Source organism: Amblyraja radiata, chromosome 28 (genome assembly GCF_010909765.2).
Source record: "Amblyraja radiata isolate CabotCenter1 chromosome 28, sAmbRad1.1.pri, whole genome shotgun sequence".
In the NCBI taxonomy this organism is placed as follows: Eukaryota; Metazoa; Chordata; class Chondrichthyes; order Rajiformes; family Rajidae; genus Amblyraja; species Amblyraja radiata.
The window spans coordinates 5,103,848-5,124,245 of NC_045983.1; the positions used below are offsets into that span (position 1 = coordinate 5,103,848).

The 20,398-nt window shown below is 48.4% G+C and overlaps 1 protein-coding gene across 1 annotated transcript in view; it reads left to right on the plus strand.

The window, feature by feature from the left end:
- Window positions 1-7,154: 7,154 nt before the first annotated feature.
- ccdc92b (coiled-coil domain containing 92B) overlaps window positions 7,155-20,398 on the plus strand; it is a 50,888-nt gene continuing 37,644 nt past the window's right edge. Inside the window, exons 1-2 of the mRNA XM_033045640.1 lie at window positions 7,155-7,385; window positions 17,291-17,436. Coding sequence (XP_032901531.1) covers window positions 17,307-17,436 — 130 coding nt within the window. The 5' untranslated portion in view covers window positions 7,155-7,385; window positions 17,291-17,306. The remainder of the gene's footprint in view (window positions 7,386-17,290; window positions 17,437-20,398) is intronic.

Below are 20,398 nucleotides of genomic sequence, written 5' to 3' on the forward strand. Positions count from 1 at the left end.
AGTGGGCTGAAGGGCCTGTTCCCACGCTGTATCTCTAAACACCCAGCTTAATGTATTGAATTGTAGTGTATTGAATTGAATTGTGTTGTAATGTATTAAATTGAATTGAATGATACAACATGGAAACAGGCCCTTTGGCCCACCGATTCCATGCTGACTATCGATCACCCGTTCATGCTAATTCTATGTTATCCCACTTTCTCACCCTCTCCATATACACTAGGGGACCAAATTGCCAATTAACCTACAAACCCACACATCTTTGGCATGTGGGAGGAAATTGGAGCACCCACACGGTCACAGGGAGAACATGCAAACTCCACACAGACAGCATTGAGATCAGGATCGAACCCGAGTCTCAGGTGCTGTAAGGCAGCAGCTCTACCCGCTGCGTGATGGTGCTCCCGTGGAAATAACAGACGGACCACTGGTTTTCACACGTCCTAAAATAGATTTTAACACATTGAAGTGCAATGCCTCGAATGTGTTTTCATGGATAAACCTCACTTACATATAAAAAATCTCTTGCTCCATTTGTTGATTTAAAAGAATTTCATAGTTTAAATTTCAATTAACCTTGAATTCCCCTATTTTAAGTAACTAACCTACAACACCCCCCACCCCCCCTCCCTTTTCTGCCCCTCCTTCCACCCTCTCTGCCCCATGTTCCACGTGTATTAGAATCGACTTCTCCCTTTCCCCTGACCGCCAGTACCCTTCCACTTACATTCCTTCCTCTGGCTTCACAATTGATGCCTCTTCTCTCCTCATCTCACATTTTTTGTCTCTTCATCTCTGGCTTTTGTCCAACCATTTTCCAATCAACACCAATCATCACCCGTATCCACCTATCACTCGCCAGACTTTGTCCTCCCCCCGCCCCTCTTCCAGCTTCTCCTCCCCCCTTCTGCAGTCTGAAGAACGGTCCCGACCCAAAACGTCACCTATCCACAATCTCCAAATATGCTGCCTGACCCGCTGAGTTACCCCAGCACATTGTGGCTTGTTTTGGTTCATTTTCTTTTTCCCCTTATTATAAAATGTACCCTATTTAGCTGCACCATTTATCGTGGAAAGGGCAGAGATTATGCTCTGGTTACCCAATATCATGGATCATTTCTTGCATTAATAGTTTATATTTATTTGTTCTGTTGGTTGCATGAATGTCCCTGTAAAGCCACGTGGATAGGCGATGTTTCGGCTCGACACCCTTCTTCAGACTGATTGTAGTCGGAGGGGGTTGAAAGCTGGAAGAAAGGTGGGGGCTGGACAAAGTTTGGCGAGTGGTGGGTGGATGCAGGTGAGAGTGGTTTTATTGGCAGGTGGGTGGACAAAAGCTAGAGTCGAAAAGGAGGCAAAAGGCTGTGAGATAAGAAGAGAAGACGGGTGAAATGTGAAGCCAGAGGATGGGATGAAGTGTGGAAGCGCTAGAGGAAAGGGGGGAAGAGTCAGAGCAAAGGGTGAGCATCCAAGTGTAGCACCGGGATGAGGAGAGGGAATAAAAGAAGGTGGACTGTTACCTAAAATTGGAGATTTCAATGTTCATACCGCTGGGCTGTAAACTACCCAAGAGGAATATGAGGTGCTGTTCCTCCAATTTGCGTATGGCCTCACTCTGACAACAGAGGAGTTGCTTCAGTTTGTGTTACTGCATCATGTTACACTGTCTGTTGGGAAGTATTTAAGGCAAATTAGACACCCCTACATTTGTGTACATATTTTACTATCAGTGCAAGTATTAGTTTGCGAAGGGTCCCAAACCGAAATGTGGCCTAACCATCCATGTTCTCCAGAGATGCTGAAGATAGACACAAAGTGCTGGAGTAACTCAGCGGGGCAGGCAGCATCTCTAGAGAAAAAGGATGAGTAACGTTTCGGTTCGGGACCTTTCTTCAGACTCTTCTGGTCTGGTCCAACAATAGACAATGGGTGCAGGAGTAGGCCATTCGGCGCTTCAAGCTGATCATGGCTGATCACCCACAATCAGTACCCCGTTCCTGCCTTCTCCCCAAATCCCCTGACTCCGCTATCTTCAAGAGCCCTATCTAGCTCTCTTTTGAAAGTATCCAAAGAACCGGCCTCCACTGCCGAGGCAGAGAATTCCACAGACTCACAACTCTCCGAGTGAAAAAGTGATCTAAAGAAGGTTTGCAACCCGAAGCGTCATCCATGCTTTTTCTCCAGAGATGCTGCCTGACCCGCTGAGTTACTCCAGCTCTTTGTGTCCATCTTCAGTGTAAACCAGCATCTGCATTTCTTTCCCACACACTTCTCCAGAGATGCTGCCTGACTCACTTAGCTTAGTTTAGTTTAGAGATACAGCGTGGAAACACAGGCCCTTTGGCCCCCCGAGTCCACCTCGACCAATGATCACTCGTACACTAGTTCTATCCTACACACTAAGGGCAATTTACAGAAGCCAATTAACCTACCAACCTGCACGTCTTTGAAAAGTGGGAGGAAACCGGAGCACCCGGGGAAAACCTACATGGTCACAGGGAGAACGTGCAAACTCCGTGCACACAGCACCCGTAGTCAGGATCGAACCCAGGTCTCTGGCGCCGTGAGGTAACAGCTCGACCGCTGCGTCACTGTCCTGGCACTGCGCGCAGTTACTCCAACACTATGTGTCTTGTTATGTGATAACAAGTGTTTTTACCAGGTTTTAAAAGTCTGAGAATGTCAAAAAGAATCCTCTGGGGGGTCATTTGCTCATTCCCCAGGGAGTGTGGGTGTCATTTATTGTCCATCATTAACCGGCCTTCAATAGGTGGAGTTGTGAGCCCTTACAGAACCATCGTGGACCTTCTGGTGAAGATGCTCCCATTGTCCACTTGGACAAGAAGTTCCAGGTTTGGAGCCAATGACGATGAAGAAATGGCCAGGTATTCCCCTCACTCTCATTCACTCTTCCCTCTCCTGCTTTCCTTCCCACCATTCAAGGACACAACCCATCCATCCTGATGATGCAGCACTCAAAGTGAATACCTTCCAATCTAGTATACATCACGGTCTCAGTGGGCCAAAGGGCCTGTTTCCGCACTGTATCTCTAAACAAAACTAAACTAAACTAGTGTACAGCATTCAGTGCTCACAATGTGGTCTCAATTGAACACTTTCAGATAACCAGCCTTTCCTGTTTGTGCCAGCACTGGCCGAACAAAACATAAGCCTATTCACATGGTACACAAAAATGCTGGAGAAACTCAGCGGGTGCAGCAGCATCTATTCACATAGTCCCTCTTCCTTGATGCTGCCTGATCCATTGAGTATTTACCGCATTTAATGTTTTATGTGTCAATCCTAACTGTCACTTGTGGGCAGAGCACCAAGGCAAATTCCTTGTATGTGAATACTTGGCCAATAAACTTATTCATTCATTCATTCATTTATTTTTGATTCAGGTTTCAGACTAAATCCTTTGGACGGGCAGCACAGTGGCGCAGCGGTAGAGTTGCTGCCTTGCAGCACCAGAGACCCGGGTTCAATTCTGACCGCGGGTGTTTTCCGTATGGAGTTTGAACGTTCTCCCCGTGACCGCGTGGGTTTTCTCCAGGTGCTCCAATTTCCTCCCACACTCCAAAGACGCACTGGTTTGTAGGTTAATTGGCTTTGGTAAGAATTGTAAAATTGTCCCTAGTGTGTCGGATGGTGCTGCTGGGTCTGTTTCCGAGCTGTATCTCTAAATTAAACTAAGCTAAACGTGCATGTTTGTAGGTGAATTGGTGTCTGCAAACTGCCTCTTCTGTGTAGGCAGTGGATGGGAAAGTGGGATAACATAGAACTAGTGTGTGAATGCGTGTGCGGACGTGGCGTCGACAGACAAGAAGCCGAAGCAAAGAAGTCGAAGCCAAAGAACCGAATAGAAATGAGGCTGAAACGCCAATGAACCGAAAGGGCGGGATGCCTAAAAGTCAACGAACCCAAAGGTTGCGTCGCCTAAAAGCAAACTTACCGAATGGCCGCTCTGTCGAAACGCCACCTGAAAGTTGAAAGCGGCTGAAAATGTGCATCCCTCGGGACAGCCCCCACTCTCCCATGGCCACCCAACGCAGGCTATGGGTCGGGTGGAGCGGAGGTTTGGGACAATGTTCATGCCTTCACAGGCGCAGGGGTCTGGACCAATCGCTGACAAGTCCCGCCCCCCGGCAACGTCAAGTCCGTTATTGGACTTTTCTGTTGAGCGGCATTCGGTCCTTTGGCCTGTTGGCGACGCCGCCTTTCGGGTAGGTGACGTTTCCACAGAGCGGCCATTCGGTAAGTTTGCTTTTAGGTGATGCAGCTTTTCGGTTCCTTGGCTTTTAGGCGTCCCATCCTTTCGGTTAGTAGGCGTTTCGTCTTCGGACTCTTTCGGTTCATTGGCGTTTCGGCCTCGTTTCTATTCGGACCTTTTTTGCTTCTTTGCTTCGGCTTCTTGTCTGTCGGCGCCACGTCCGGGTACCGTGTGAACGGGTGATCGATGGTCGACATGGACTCGTTGGGCTGAGGGGCCTGTTTCCACGCTGTACCTACAAACATAGTTAATTGTCCACCAACTCCCAAACTTCCCAGTTTCACCATCCAGAATGAAATTTAATTTTTGAACAAAAATGAATTTTTAAAAATTGTTGCCCTGGGGCCTTTCCCCAATCACCCCAGTGGGAGAGGCTGCACCAGGAGTCCTGCTGTGGTTCACACAGCAACTCAGCACCATTCTCTCAAAGGAAATCAAAAGATAGGAATCATTGCTTGGTAGTAGAACCAATAATGCAGCATCTACAGTAATTGGGCTCACAAGGGCTAATATTGGATTTGTACAGGGAATGGTGATTAAGAGTTCATATGCAGTAAAAAGGAACTGCAGATGCTGGTTTACACCAAACATAACTGATGGAGTAACTCGGCGGGTCAGGCAGCATCTCGGGGAAAAATGGACGGATAACGTTTCATGTTAAGACCCTTCTTCAGACTGGTTAGGGATAAAGGAAACGAGAGATATAGACGGTGATGTGGAGAGATAAAGAACAATGAATGAAAGATGCAAAAATGTAACTATGATGAAGGAAACAGGCCATTGTTAGCTGTTTGTTGGGTAAAAATGAGAAGCTGGTGCGACTTGGGTGGGGGAGGGATAGAGAGAGAGGGAATGCCGGGGCTACCTGAAGTGAGAGAAATCAACATTCATCCCACTGGGCTGTAAGCTGCCCAAGTGAAATATGAGATGCTGTTCCTCCAACTTGTGTTTAGCCTCACTCTGACAATGGAGGAGACCGAGGACAGAAAGGTCAGTGTGGGAATGGGAAGGAGAATTAAAGTGTCCAGCAACCGGGAGATCAGGCTGAGTGAAGGTGTTCCGCCAAACGATCGCCCAGTCTGCGTTAGGTCTCGCCGATGTGTAAGAGTCCTAATCTTGAACAATGGATACAGTAGATGAGGTTGGAGGAGGTGCAAGTGAACCTCTGCCTAACCTGAAAGGACCGTCGGGGTCCCTGGACCGAGTCAAGGGAGGAGATATAGCGACAGGTGTTGGATCTTCTGTGGTTGCAGGGGAAGGTACCTGGGGAGGGGGTGGTTTGAATGGGAAGGGATGAGTTAACCAGGGAGTTGCAGAGGGAACGGTCTCTGCGGAAAGCGGAAAGGGGTGGAGATGGGAAAATGTGGCTAGTGGTGGGATCCTGTTGGAGGTGGCGGAAATTTCGGAGGATTATGTGTTGTATGTGACGGCTGATGGGGTGGAAGGGAAGGACAAAGGGGGACTCTGTCTCTGTTGCGACTAGGGGCAGGGGGAGCAAGGGCAGAGCTGTGGGGTACCGAGGAGACACGAGTGAGGGTCTCATTTATGATGGGAGAGAGGGGAACCCCCGTTCCCTAAAGAAAGAGGACATCTTGGATGTTCTAGTGTGGAACACCTCATCTTGTGCGCAGATGCGGCGTAGACGGAGGAATTGGGAGTAGGGGATAGAGTCTTTGCAGGAAGCAGGGTGGGAAGAAGTGTAGTCAAGATAGTTGTTGGAGTCAGTGGTTTTGTAATAGACGTCAGTCAATAGTCTATTTCTTGTGATGGTGACTATGACATCAAGAAAGGGGAGGGAGGTGTCGGAGGTGGTCCAAGTAAATTTGAGCGCAGGATGAAAATTTGTGGTGAAATAGGAACCTGAGGAGAAACTTTGTCACATGGGTATATGAAACGAGCTGCCAGAAGAGATAGATGACGCAGATACTATAACACTATAACACTTTGACAGATACATGGATAGGACAGCATGTTCCCGTGCAGTAAGACTCTACACCTATTGCCTATTCTTTCTTCACAGACGTTTCCTGACCCAGGCAGGTGGGACCAGTGGTGCTGGGCCATGTTGGCCAGTGTGGGCAAGTTGGGCAGAAGGGCCTGTTTCCACACTACTGTATCACTACGACTCTATGACCCTGGTCAATCCTCCCCAGCATTTAATTGCAGAGTTTTAGTGTGTGAATCTCCAAATCATCTCGGTACCCAACTTACAATGATTGAGTTTAGAAGAATGAGGGGGGGACCTCATTGAAACATACAGAATGGTGAAAGGCCTGTGTAGAGTGGATGTGGAGAGGATGTTTCCACTAGTGGGAGAGTCTAGGACTAGAGGGCACAGCCTCCGAATTAAAGGACGTTCTTTTAGGAAGGAGGTGAGGAGAAATTTCTTTAGTCCGAGGGTGATGAATCTGTGCCACGGAAGGCTGTGGAGGCCAAGTCAGTGGATATTTTTAAGGCAGAGATAGATAGATTCTTGATTAGTACGGATGTCAGGGGTTATGGAGAGAAGGCGGGAGAATGGTATTAGGAGGGAGAGATAGATCAGTCATTATTGAATGGCAGAGTAGACCTGATGGGCCGAACGGCCTAATTCTACTCCTATTCCTTATGACGTTATGATTCTAGTGAGTGCAAAGATTTTAGATTGGTTTTATTTTTTTTGCAAACTGTCACGTTTCCTCCCCAATTTAACTGTGCAGAGATGAATATGTATTGGCTGGGGGGGGGGGGGGGGAGAGAGATCGGGGCTACAACTGTTCCCATGCAACCTGCCGGCGTGTTTATTTTGCCCGAGTGCTAATTTGTAACGATGCAGTAACTGGGTGACATCAGCCCTCAATGCACCCTGGTTGCATCTTCCGGTCACGTTGCCCACTGTTTACGGTGCTAGATGAGCTGTCGGGCACCTCGTCCTTCACATACTCTCTCACCCTCCCCATCTCCCTTAGCTTGGGGGGGGTCTGTATCCTCCGGCTGCCTCCGGCTGCACAGGACAGGACAGGACCGGACCGACTGTGCCAGCGCAGCGCAGCGCAGAGCCTTTGTTCTAACCGGGAGCTCACCCTCTCTGTGTGTGAGTGTGTGGGTGTCTGTGTGTCTCTCCCTGCACCGGGTAAGTCTGTCATTCGTGATCAATGCAAACTCTCCCACCCCCCCCCCCCCCCCCCCCCCCACCCCCCATCCTCTCTCTCTCTCTCCCACTGCCTGTCTCTCTCCCTCTCTCTCTGCCGGGTAAGCTCTTCATTTGTGATCATTGCAAACTCCATCCCTCCCTCCCCTCTCTCTCCCCCTCTCCCTCCTCCCCCCCCTCTTTCCCTCTCTCCCCCTCCCACCCTCCCTCTCTCTTCTCCTCTCTACCCCTTTCCCTCCCACCTTTCCTCTCTCCCCCCACCCCTATCCCCCTCCCTGCCAAGTAAGTCCTTCATTTGTGATCATTGCAAACTCCATCCCTCCCTCCCTCTCTCTCTCCCCCTCCCCTCCTCTCTCCCTCCCTCTTTCCCTCTCTCCCTCCCTCTCTCCCCTACCACCCTCCCTCCCCTCTCTCCCCCCTCCCACCCTCCCTCCCTCTTCTCCTCTCTCCCCCTTTCCCTCCCACCTCCCCTCTCCTTTCCTCTCTCCCCCCCCTCTATCTCCCCCCCTGCCAAGTAAGTCCTTCATTTGCGATCATTGCAAACTGCCTATCTCTCTCCCCCTCTCTCCCTCTCTCACTCTCTCTCTCTCTCTCTGTCTGTCACTCTCTCTCCGCCGGGTAAGTCCTCCAACTGTTCCCCCTCTGCGCCACATTTCTCTCCGCTTGCAACTATTAAATTGCAAACGCGAGATGTGGGTTTTCGGTCTGCTGGTGGGATCTCATGTTCATTACAGTTGAGGATGGGACAGGTTGAGGGGGGGTGGGGGGGGGGAGAGGTAGACGCCAGATGCTGGAGTAACTCAACGGGACAGGCAGCATCTCTGGAGAGAAGGAAACGGGGGAATGTTTCTGGTCGAGACCCTTTCTTCAGACTGAGCGTCTGGGGAAGAGGGGGACGTAGAGATAAGGAAGGGTGAGGTGTGAAAACGAGAGAGATGGGCCAAACGCAGGCAGGTGGGACTAGTACAGACGGGGCATGTTGATCAAGTTGGGCCGATGGGCCTGTTTCCATGCTGTGTGACTCTATGATTACTGGTGGTGGTCTGAAACACACCGAGTGACCGCCATGCCCTGGTCCCACAGACGGAGGTGGTGGGTCCCGTTAGATTGGAGGCGTTTGCATTTGGGTAGCGCCTTTCGCGGCCCTCGGAGAGTTCCTTCCAAAGTGCCTTGCAGCCCCATCAGCTGTAGCTCAGGGAGCAGGGCAGCCAGTCTGTGCTAGGCGGCGTCTCACATTCACCATCCAGCCCACTAGAGCAGTTGCAGCACACTCCAGTACAGTGTTCATGCAAGGAACATGCAGATGCTGCTTTAGGAGAAAATAAACAAAGTGCTGGAGTAACTCAGCAGGGTCAGGCAGGTCTCTGGAGAACATGGATGAGTGACGTTTCAGGTCGGGACCCTTCAGACTAATTATATTGGGGGAGAAGCTGAAAGAGAGGAGTTTCGTTTAGTTTGGTTTAGAGATACAGTGCGGAAACAGGCCCTTCGGCCCACCGAGTCTGCACTGACCAGCGATCACCCCATACACCAGCACTATCCTACACTCACTAGGGACAATTTACAATTTTCACCGAAGCCAATTAAGCTACAAACCTGCACGCCTTTGGAGTGTGGGAGGAAACCGGAGCACCCGGAGAAAACCCATGCCGGTCACGGGGCAGAACGTGCAAACTCCATACAGACAGCACCCGCGGTCAGGATTGAACCCGGGTCTCTGGCGCTGTGAGGCAGCAACTCTACCGCTGCGACACTGTGCCGCCCTTGTGCGGGTAGGAGATGCTGCCTGACCCCAGCATTTTGTGTCTTTCATCCAATGCAATGTTCTGTATTTTGGTGTAAGCTGAGTGTTTTTGAACAGCTACAGCATGGAAACATGCACATCGGGCAATGCCCACCAAGCCCACACTGATCACCCATTCACATTAGTTGTGTGATCCCAAATCCGCATCCACTCCCTACATTCCCCTACACACTAGGGGCAGTAGTGGTTGTAGAATGCATATATGCTAGGCTTGTCCTGGTCTATTGTCATTTGTAACTCTAATGACCTTATTGAAGTTTACAAAATGATGAGAGGCATAGATAGATAAGGTGGCGAGCGTTGGACTTTTCTCTGTAATACGCCCCAGGATGAGACCAGATAGAAGTATATAAAATAACAAGAGGCATAGATAGGGTAGACAGTCAGAACCTTTTTTCCCCAGGATGGAAATTATCAAATACTAAAGGGCATAGCTTTAAGGTGAGAGGGGAAAGTTTAACGGAGATGTGTGGGGCAGGTTTCTTTTACACAGAGGGTGGTGAGTACCTGGAATGTGCTGCCGGGGGTGGTGGTGGTGTTTTAGAGACTTTTAGACTGTTGGATGTGTGGAGAGCGGAGGGATATGGATTATCAGCAGGCAGATAGGAGTTGGCCTTGGCATCATGTTCAGAACGGATACTGTGGGCTGAAGGGCCTGTTCCTGTGCTGCATTGTTCTATGTTGTGCGACTCTCTATTTCCCAGGGCCAGGGTGCCTAAAAATAGAGGGCGCAGTTTTAAGGTGAGAGGGGGAAAATTTTAAAGAGAACCTGAGGAGCAGATTTTTCTTCTCACAGAGGGTGGTGGGGATATGGAACGAGCTGTACAGGCAGCACGGTGGCGCAGCGGTAAAGTTGTTGCCTCATAGCGGCAGGGACCCGGGTTCGATCCTGACCTTGGGTGCTGTCTGTACGGAGTTTGCACGTTCTCCCCGTGACCACGTGGGTTTCCTCCGGGTGCTCCGGTTTCCTCCCACACTCCAAAGACGTGCGGGTTTGCAGGTTAATTGGCTCCTTTATTGTACAGGATAAGGTAGGAAGCATTTAAAATGGTGCCCAAAAGGCACAGCAGAAATCTGTCCTATTAAAAAGCACAAACAAGCGGAACACTCAAGAGACTCGATGGGTGAATGAGGACAGAAGGGGAACAGCAGAGGTCACGGATGGAGACATAGATTAACTATGGAGCTACCGGGGAACTGTTATAGGAGATAATAAAAAGAGATTGGGAGTGAAAAGATAAAGGAAGAGAAAATAAATATAACAAGAAGTTTATAACAAAAAATGTTGCAGAGACTCACCAATAAGTTGAAGCCTGGGATGATGGTACGAGCTCATTCAAGAGCGAAATATGAGGTGCTGTTCACCCGTAGTCAGGATTGAACCCGGGTCTTTGGCGCTGTAAGGCAGCAACTCTAGCGCTGTGCCACTCTGCTGCCCATTGGACGATGTTGTCCAAGTGTTAAGGGGTTGTCCCACTGTACGAGTTTACCCAAGAGCTCTCCAGAGTTTAAAAAAAAAATCAAACTCATGGTAAGCACGGAGAATGAACGTAGCGGGTACGTCGGAGCTCGGGGACGTCTCTTAGCGGCTCGTAACGCTAACGAAAAGGCAGGTACTCGGGAAGACTCGCTAACGGCAGGTAGGCACGGGAAGACTCGTGAAGATTTTTCAACACGTTGAAAAATGTCCACGAGAGCCCCGAGTACCGACGAGCGGCCATTACCGTAAATCTCCGAGTTCGAATCAGGGCAAACTCGGGAGAGCTCTTGGAATGAACTCGTACCGTGGGACAGGGCTTTTAGGCTGTTAATGAAAAGATGGGTAGCAACATGGAGGTTGCAGGGATATTTAATCATTACTTTACTTCATTATTTACAGTTTAGTTGAGAGATACAGCGCGGAAACAGGCCCTTCGGCCCACCCAGTCCGTGCCAACGAGCGATCCCCGTACACTAACACCATCCTACACACTGGTGACAATTTACAATTTTACCGAAGCCAATTCACCTACAAACCTGTGCGTCTCTGGAGTTTGGGAGGAAATGGGAGCACCCGGAGAAAACCCACGCGGTCACGGGGAGAACGTACATACTCCGTGCGGACAGCGCCCGTAGTCGGGATCGAACCAAGGTCTCTGGGGCTGTGAGGCAGCAACTCTACCGCTGCACCACCGTGCTGCTGTGATAGACCAGGGCGATAAACCAGGTATAGTGTGCATCGGGCGTTCAGTTGAGTAATGCAATTTAAATAATTAAAGCAAACATATTAAATATCAAAACGCAAGAATCTGTAGCCCAGATGGATTGCAACAATACATTTTCAGCAAAATCTGTGTCTTTAGGGCACAAATATGGATAAATGTGAGGTTATCCACTTTGGTGGCAAGAACAGGAAGGCAGATTATTATCTGAATGGTGTCAGATTAGGAAAAGGGGAAGTGCAACGAGACCTGGGTATCTTTGTACATCAGTCACTGAAAGTAAACATGCAGGTACAGCAGGCAGTGAAGACAGCTGTGATAGACTTGGGGGATAGACAAGGTATAGTGTGCATCAGGTGTTCAGTGTTGGTCTTCATAACGAGAGGATTTGAGTATAGCAGCAAAGAGGTCCTTCTGCAGTTGTACAGGGCCCTGGTGATACCACACCTGGAGTATTGTGTGCAGTTTTGGTCCCCTAATTTGTGGAAAGACATTCTTGCTATTGAGGGAGTAAGTTCACGAGGTTAATTCCCAGGATGGCGGGACAGTCATATGATGAAAGAATGGAGCGACTGAAGGATATTCACTGGAATTTAGAAGGATGAGAGGATATCTTATAGAAACATATAAAATTATTAAAGGATTGGACACGCTAGATGCAGGAAACATGTCCCCGATGTTGGGGGAGTCCAGAACCAGAGGCCACAGTTTAAGAATAAGGGGTAGGCCATTTAGAACTGAGATGAGGAAAAACTTTTTCACCCAGAGAGTTGTGAATTTGCGGAATTCTGGGCCTCAGAAGGCAGTGGTGGCCAATTCTCTGGATGCATTCAAAATGAGAGTTAGATATAGCTCTTAGGGCTAACAGAATCAAGCGATATGGGGAGAAGGCAGGAACGGGGTACTGATTGTGGGTGATCAGCCACGATCATATTGAATGGCGGTGCTGGCTCGAAGGGCCCGAATGGCCTACTCCTGCACCTATTGTCTATGTAAGGAATTTAAGTTGATAATTTGTGATGTTTGAGACTGTGTGTAGGAAGAGGTGTAGCTCAGTCTGGGAGGGGGCGGTTTGGGAGATTTATCATGCCTTTTGGAGCAATCCCCCTGCATTTAACCTATATCCCTCTGAACCTATCCTACCCAAGTACCTGTCCAGGTGTCTTTTAAATAGTGTTCTAGTCCCAGCCTCAACTACCTCAACGGCAGGTACTCGGGAAACGCGTGAAGATTTTTCAACATGTTGAAAAATGTCCACGAGAGCCCTGAGTACCTACGAGCGGCCATTACCGTAATTCTCCGAGTTCGAATCAGGGGAAACTCGGCAGAACTCTTGAATTAGCTCGTACAGTGGGACAGCCCCTTTGGACAGGTACCGTGGCGCAGCGGTAGAGCCTTCGCCTAACAGCGCCAGAGACTCGGGTTCGGTCCTGACTACGGGTGCTTGTCTCTGTGGAGTTTGTACGTTCTCCCTGTGACCTGCGTGGGTTTTCTCCAAAGACAGACACTAAAAAGCTGGAATAACTCAGGCAACATCTCTGGAGAGAAGGAATGGGTGACGGCTCAGGTTGAGACCCTTCTTCAGCTATGCCTGCCTTTGGGTAGGGTACGTTGAACAATCCCTGTTCCAGCCGTACACTGGCCCTACCCCGAACTCTATCTCCGTTACATTCCTTCTCTCCACAGATGCTGCCTGTCCTGCTGAGTTACTCCAGCTTTCTGTGTCTATCTCCAGTTTAAACTAGCATCTGCAGTTCCGTCCTACATATTGCGTTTTCTCCAAGATCTTCAGTTTCCTCCCACACTCCCACAGACGTACAGATTTGTAGGTTAATTAGCTTGGTATAAATGTAAAATTGGCCCTAGTGTGTGTAGGATAGTGTAGGTGGTTGGGGATCACAGGTCGGTGCGGACTCGGTGGGCCGACGGGCCTGTTTCCACGCTGTATCTCTAAACTAAACTAATGGTACATGGATAGGACAGGTTTAGAGGAATATAGGCCAAATGCAGACAGGTGGGACTAGTGTAGATGGGGCAAGTTGGGCTGTAGGGCCGGTTTTCGTTTACTTTAGAGATACAGCGCGGAAACAGGCCCTTCAGCCCACCGGGTCCGGGCCGACCAGCAATCCCTGCACATTAACACTATCCTACACACACTAGAGACAATTTTTACATTTTACCAAGCCAATTAACCTACACATCTTTGGATTGTGGGAGGAAACCGAAGATCTCGCAGAAAACCCACGCAGGTCACGGGGAGAACGTACAAACTCCAGTACAGACAGCACCCGTAGTCAGGATCGAACCTGGGTCTCCGGCGCTGCATTCGCTGTAAGGCAGCAACTCTACCGCTGCGCCAGCGTGACTGCCCTGTTTCCGTGCTGTATCACTCTATTAAAACATCTCCAAGATCAAGAGTGTTTTATTGTCATATGTCCTGAAATGGAACAATTCAATTCTTACTAGCAGCAGCAGAACAGAATATGTAAATATGTGTAAAACCCATAATAAACAATGATAGTTCAGTATATATTAAAAAACAAGACAGACAAATAAATAGACAATAATAGTGTGAAAGTCAAAAATAATGCCCGCATATCGATATAGGTAGAATGATTCCAGGAATGAGTGGGTTAGCATACGATGAGCGTATAATGGCACTGGGCCTCTACTCGCTGGAGTTTAGAAGCTTGAGGAGGGACCTCATTGAAACTTACAGAATAATGAAAGGCCTAGATAGAGTGGATGTGGAAAGGATGTTTCCACTGGTGGGAGAGTCTAGGACCAGAGGTCATAACCTCAGAATTAAAGGACGCATGGTCATCGGGAGAATGTACAAACACCGTACAGACAGCACCCGTAGTCAGGATCGAACCTGGGTCTCTGGCGCTGTGAGGCAGCAACTCCACCACTGCACCACTCTGCCGGCCTCTGTCGATCCCTTCGATGGTGGGGAGGTCAGTACCCATGATGGACTGGGCAATGTTCACTACTTTTTGCGGTAGTCTTTGTTCTTGGGTGTTAACGTTGCCGAACCAGACCACCCTTAATCCACGGGAACACTTGTCCTCTTGATGGTACCCAGCATTAAATTGAATTTAGTTTAGAGATACAGTGCGGAAACATGCCCTTTGGCTCACTGAGCCCGCGCCGACCAGCGATCTCCGCACACTAACACTATCCTACTCACACTAGGGACAATTTTACATTTATACCAAGCCAATTAACCTACAAACCTGTACGTCTTTGGAGTGTGGGAGGACATGGAAGATCTCGGAGAAATCCCATGCAGGTCTCGGGGAGAATGTACAAACTCCGTACAGTCAGCACCCTTATTCAGTATCGAACCGGGGACCTGGCGCTGTGAGGCAGCAACTCGACTGCTGCATCACCGTGCCACTGTAAGGGGACGTTATAATGATCTTGCATCGAGCAGGCATTAATATAGAAAGTATGTTAGAACGAAAGAGCAGAACTGAACTACTATCTAGTTTTAGTACATTATAGTCACGTTCACCGAGGTACAGTGAAAAGCTTTTGTTGCATGCTAACCAGTCAGCGGAAATACTATACGTGCCTACAATCGAGCCATCCACAGTGTACAGTAGTTGAGTAACTGGGCTGGTGTGCAGAGAGATGCCCTATTGATCTGGAGACATTACGACAAATCTTGGTGGCTGGGGAATTAAAAGTCAAGTAATCGGATAAAAATAAATCTGGAATTAGAAGCTGATCTCAGTAATGGTGGAAGTGAGAGATTGGTGTAATCTGGTGCACAAATATTCTTCAATGATGGGAGTTTGCCCAGACTGGTTTGGAAACGACTCCATTACAGTTTAGTTGATTGTCATGTGTACCGAGGTACACTGAAAGGCTTTCGTTGCGTGCTAACCAGTCAGCGGAAAGACAATACATGATTACAATCGGGCCGTCCACAGTGTACAGACACATGGTAAGGGAATAACGTTTAGTGCAAGGTAAAGCCAGCAAAGTCCATCGAATATAGGCTGAGGGTCACCGATGAGGTAGATTGTAGTTCAGGACTGCTCTCCAGTTGTGGTAGGATGATTCAGTTGCCTGGTAACAGCTGGAAAGAAACTGTCTCTGAATCTGGAGGTGTGCGTTTTCACACTTGTACCTTTTGCCCGATGGGAGAGGGGAGAGGAGGGCGTCTCAGAGGGGGCCATTCCCCCCCCCATTCCCATTCACAGATAGGAAAGGTTTAGAGGGATGCGAGTTTTCTCCGAGATCTTCGGTTACTTGCCACAGAGTGGAGATACAACTTGATCATGTTCTAGCTGGATGATAGAATGGGCCCATGGGGCTGAATGGCCTTCCCAGAGTGGGGAGGGGGTGAGGGGAGGATGGGATTTATTGGATCAAGATGAGGAGGTAAGAGCTCTGGATGTGCGCAGCCTTTCCTTCATACTTGGCAAGTTGCCTGGCTGTCTAATTGTGGACTAAAATATCAGATATCAGAGGCAAATCGCAACCAAGGAACAAGGAAGGTTGCCAGAATTGATAATTTTACAATCAGAGTGGCTATGTCAGCGGTAACTGAGCCTCTGTTAAAGCCATTTCCATTTCGATGTCCCCATAAGGTTAATATTTTGAACAAAGTAGAATTTATTTTGCTTTTTAAGTATTAGTATACGGCCGATTTAGAGAAAAGATTTCAAAAAAGAAAGGCACAAATTATCTCAGCGGGTCGGGCTGCATCTGGGGAAGACATGGATCGGTGACGTTATAGATTGGGACCCTTCTACCGACTGATTGTAATCTGAAGAGCTGGTATCCACCTATCACTTGCCAAGCTTTGGCCCGCCACCATCTCTCTTCCAGCTTTCTCTCCCCCTAATACAATCAGTCTGAAGAAGGATCCCGACCCATAACGTCACCTGTCCATGTCCTCCAGAGATGCTGCCTGACCATCGATCGCCCGTACACACTACTTCGATGTTATCCCACTTTCTCATCCACTCCCTACACACTAGGGGGCAATTTACAGAGGGGCCACTTAACCTACAAACCCGCACGTCCTTGGGATGCTGCCTGACCCACTGAGTTACTCCAGCACTTTGTGTTATTTTCGGTATAAGCCAGCATCTGCAATTCATTGTTTGTACTGAGGAATATGTGAGGCAATTTCGGAGGACCTTTGTTACAAAACAGATGAATTTGTATTAAATCCATTTTCCTTTTAGAAACTAAGTGAGGCATTAAAAACAGAAATGCCATCTTACATATGCAGGGAAATGAGGGATATGGGTTACATGCAGTGATGGTCTTGGCATCATGTTCGGCACAGACATTGTGGGCCGAAGGGCCTGCTCTTGAGCTGAGTTATTCAATACAATATAATACAATAATACTTTATTAGCCATGTATGTTTTGCAACATACGAGGAATTTCATTTGCCAAGTCAGTTATACAGTTATAAAAAGCAACAGAACTTAGAAAATACATTTTAACATAAACATCCACCACAGTGACTCCTCCACATTCCTCACTGTGATGGAACGTGAAAAAAAGTTCAATCTCTCCCTTTCTTTGACCGCCTTGAGCCTTCCGTCGATGGGGCGTTCTTATTCCCGTAGCCGGCGTTCGGGCCCTTCTTGTCGGGGCGGGCCGTGACTGCGTGGGTTTTCCCCGGGTGCTCCGGTTTCCTCCCACATTCCAAAGACGTGCAGGTTTGTAGGTTTATTGACTTTGGTAAAAATTGTAAATTGTCCCTAGTGTGTGTAGGAAGTGTTAGTGTACGGGGGTCGCTGGTCGGTGCGGACTCGGTGGGTGAAGGCCCTGGTTCCGCTCTGAATCTATAAAGCCTGAAGTCACTGTTCTTTTGCCTGATCTGTTCTTGAACCTCCTGTACTTTCCTCCAGACTCTGCCCGGTAACCATGGAGACGTCGTCGCTGGAGCGGCAGCTGCAGAGCGTGCAGCGCAACGTTGCATTCCTGAAGGGGGAGCACATGGAGCTACTGCATGGCCTGCACATGGAGATCCTGCAGCTGCAGAAACGATGCACTGGTGAGTTTCTGCTGCACCACTCTGTCTAGCGAGCGCAGCGGGGTAACGGCCTGCGGGGGAGGGAGGGGGGGAGGGGAGAGGGTGAGAGAGAGGGGAGGGAGGAGAGTAGGGAAAGGGAGGGGAGGGGGAGTGGGGCGGGAGAGAGGGGAAGAGGGGAGAGGGGAGGGAGTACTGGGGATAAGAGGAAATGAGCTGCCCCTGCGCAGTTGGGGGCTATGGGTGAGTGGTGGAATATTGTGTTGGGGGAACGGGTTGGATTGGGGGAACGGGTGAGTGGTGGAATATTGCATTGGGGAACAGGTTACGTTGGAGGACCAGGCATCCCATGTGGCGGGACCCAACGGGTCCCACTTGGTCTAGTATATTACTAAAACTCTCATCATGTTTGTTTGTGAGTCTGTCTTTCTGCGTGTCTGTCAGTGTGTCTGTCTGTGAGTCATGCCTGATGCCCTGAATTACACCAAAATGGTACACGATAGCACTATAATTTATGGACCACCTTAATCACCATTGTCCTGTGGTGTGTTATATCAAGTTCGTTCAGATTGATGGTATATTTTATAAGTTATTCACATTTAAAACTTTAGAAAATCCTGTTTGAGAAAAATCAGTTCAAGTTGCAATGGCAGTTAGTAGCAATGACATCACAATTTTATTTACATAAACTGCCGACTTAACTTTTCACTGTAAAAAATCCAATTGCACTTGCTGGCCCTGCCTGTTATCTATATTACTAAATCTCTGATCTTGACCGCTTTTGGCCCACTGTGCTGCGATTTCCGACAGCACGTCACCACCTACGGCCGTCATTTTTGGCCACATCGCTCAGAGCCCCCCTCCGCCTTACGGGTGCGGAGGAATTTTCCCATCGATGACAAATCAGAGAGATATTAATGTTTTTTAAAAATTCACCATTCTCTCTGCTGCCCCTGCTGGAGGGAGGGGGAGGGACTATAAAACCAGGAAGTGGTGTGCCTCACTCACTCGCTGCAAGATGGATGAAGCCAAGGGTCATTTCTGAGCTCTGAATAACACTGAACAAATGTCTACACAACTGTGAGTACCCTTAATGTGGTTTGAAAATGAAAATATGGTTTGTTTGAAGTAAAAAGGCACTGCCTGCAAATGGTTGTTTGGGTGCTTTGGCTTGAAGTTGAAAGGCACTACTTACTGCAAATAGTGGCTTGGGAGCTTTGGTTTAAAGTTGAAAGGCACTACTTACTGCAAATGGTGGCTTGGGTGTTTTGCTTGAAGTTGAAAGGCACTACTTACTGCACATGGTGGCTCGGGTGCTTTGGCTTGAAGATGAAAGGCACTACTTACTGCAAATGGTGGCTTGGGTGCTTTGGCTTGAAGCTGAAAGGCAGTACTTACTGCAAATAGTGGCTTGAGTGCTTTGCTTGAACTTGAAAGGCACTACTTACTGCAAATGGTGGCTTCGGTGCTTTGGCTTGAACTTGAAATGCACTATTTACTGCAAATGGTGGCTTGGGAGCTTTGGTTTAAAGTTGAAAGGCACTGCAAATGGTGGCTTGAGAGCTTCGGCTTGAAGTTTAAAAAAATCACCATTCTCTCTGCTGCACCTGCTGGAGGGAGGGAGAGGGACTATAAAACCAGGAAGTGGTGTGCCTTACAGTCTCTGCAAGGGATGAAGCCAAGGGTCACGTCTCTCTGAGCTCTGAATAACACTGAACAAATGTCTACACAACTGTGAGTACCCTTAATGTGGTTTGAAAATGAAAATATGGTTTGTTTGAAGTAAAAAGGCACTGCCTGCAAATGGTGACTCGGGAGCTTTGGCTTGAAGTTGAAAGGCACTACTTACTGCAAATGGTGGCTTGGGTGTTTTGCTTGAAGTTGAAATGCACTACTTACTGCACATGGTGGCGGGTGCTTTGGCTTGAAGTTGAAAGGCACTGCAAATGGTGGCTTGGGTGCTTTGGCTTGAAGTTGAAAGGCACTACTTGCTGCAAATGGTGGCTTGGGAGCTTTGGTTTAAAGTTGAAAGGCACTGCAAATGGTGGCTTGGGAGCTTCGGCTTGAAGTTTAAAAAAATCACCATTCTCTTGAAGTTGAAAGGCACTAATTGCTGCAAATGGTGGCTTGGGTTCTTTGGCTTGAAGATGAAAGGCACTACTTACTGAAAATGGTGGCTTGGGTGCTTTGGCTTGAAGTTGAAAGGCACTACCTACTGCAAATGGTGGCTTGGGTGCTTTGGCTTGAAGTTGAAAGGCACTATTTACTGCAAATGGTGGCTTGGGTGCTTTGGCTTGAAGTTGAAAGTCACTACTTACTGCAAATGGTCGCTTGGGTGCTTTGGCTTGAAGTTGAAAAGCACTACTTACTGCAAATGGTTGTTTGGGTGCTTTGGCTTGAGGTTGAAAGACACTACATACTGCAAATGGTGACTTGGGTGTTTTGGCTTGGGGTTGAAAGGCACTACTTACTGCAAATGGTGGCTTGGGTGCTTTGGCTTGAGGTTGAAAGGCACTACTTACTGCAAATGGTGGCTTGGGTGTTTTGGCTTGGGGTTGAAAGGCACTACTTACTGCAAATGGTGGCTTGGGTGCTTTGGCTTGAAGTTGAAAGGCACTACTTACTGCAAATGGTGGCTTGGGTGCTTTTGCTTGGTTGAAATGCACTATTTACTGCAAATGGTGGCTTGGGAGCTTTGGTTTAAAGTTGAAAGGCACTGCAAATGGTGGCTTGGGAGCTTCGGCTTGAAGTTTAAAAAAATCACCATTCTCTCTGCTGCACCTGCTGGAGGGAGGGAGAGGGACTATAAAACCAGGAAGTGGTGTGCCTTACAGTCTCTGCAAGGGATGAAGCCAAGGGTCACGTCTCTCTGAGCTCTGAATAACACTAAACAAATGTCTACACAACTGTGAGTACTCTTAATGTGGTTTGAAAATGAAAATATGGTTTGTTTGAAGTAAAAAGGCACTGCCTGCAAATGGTGACT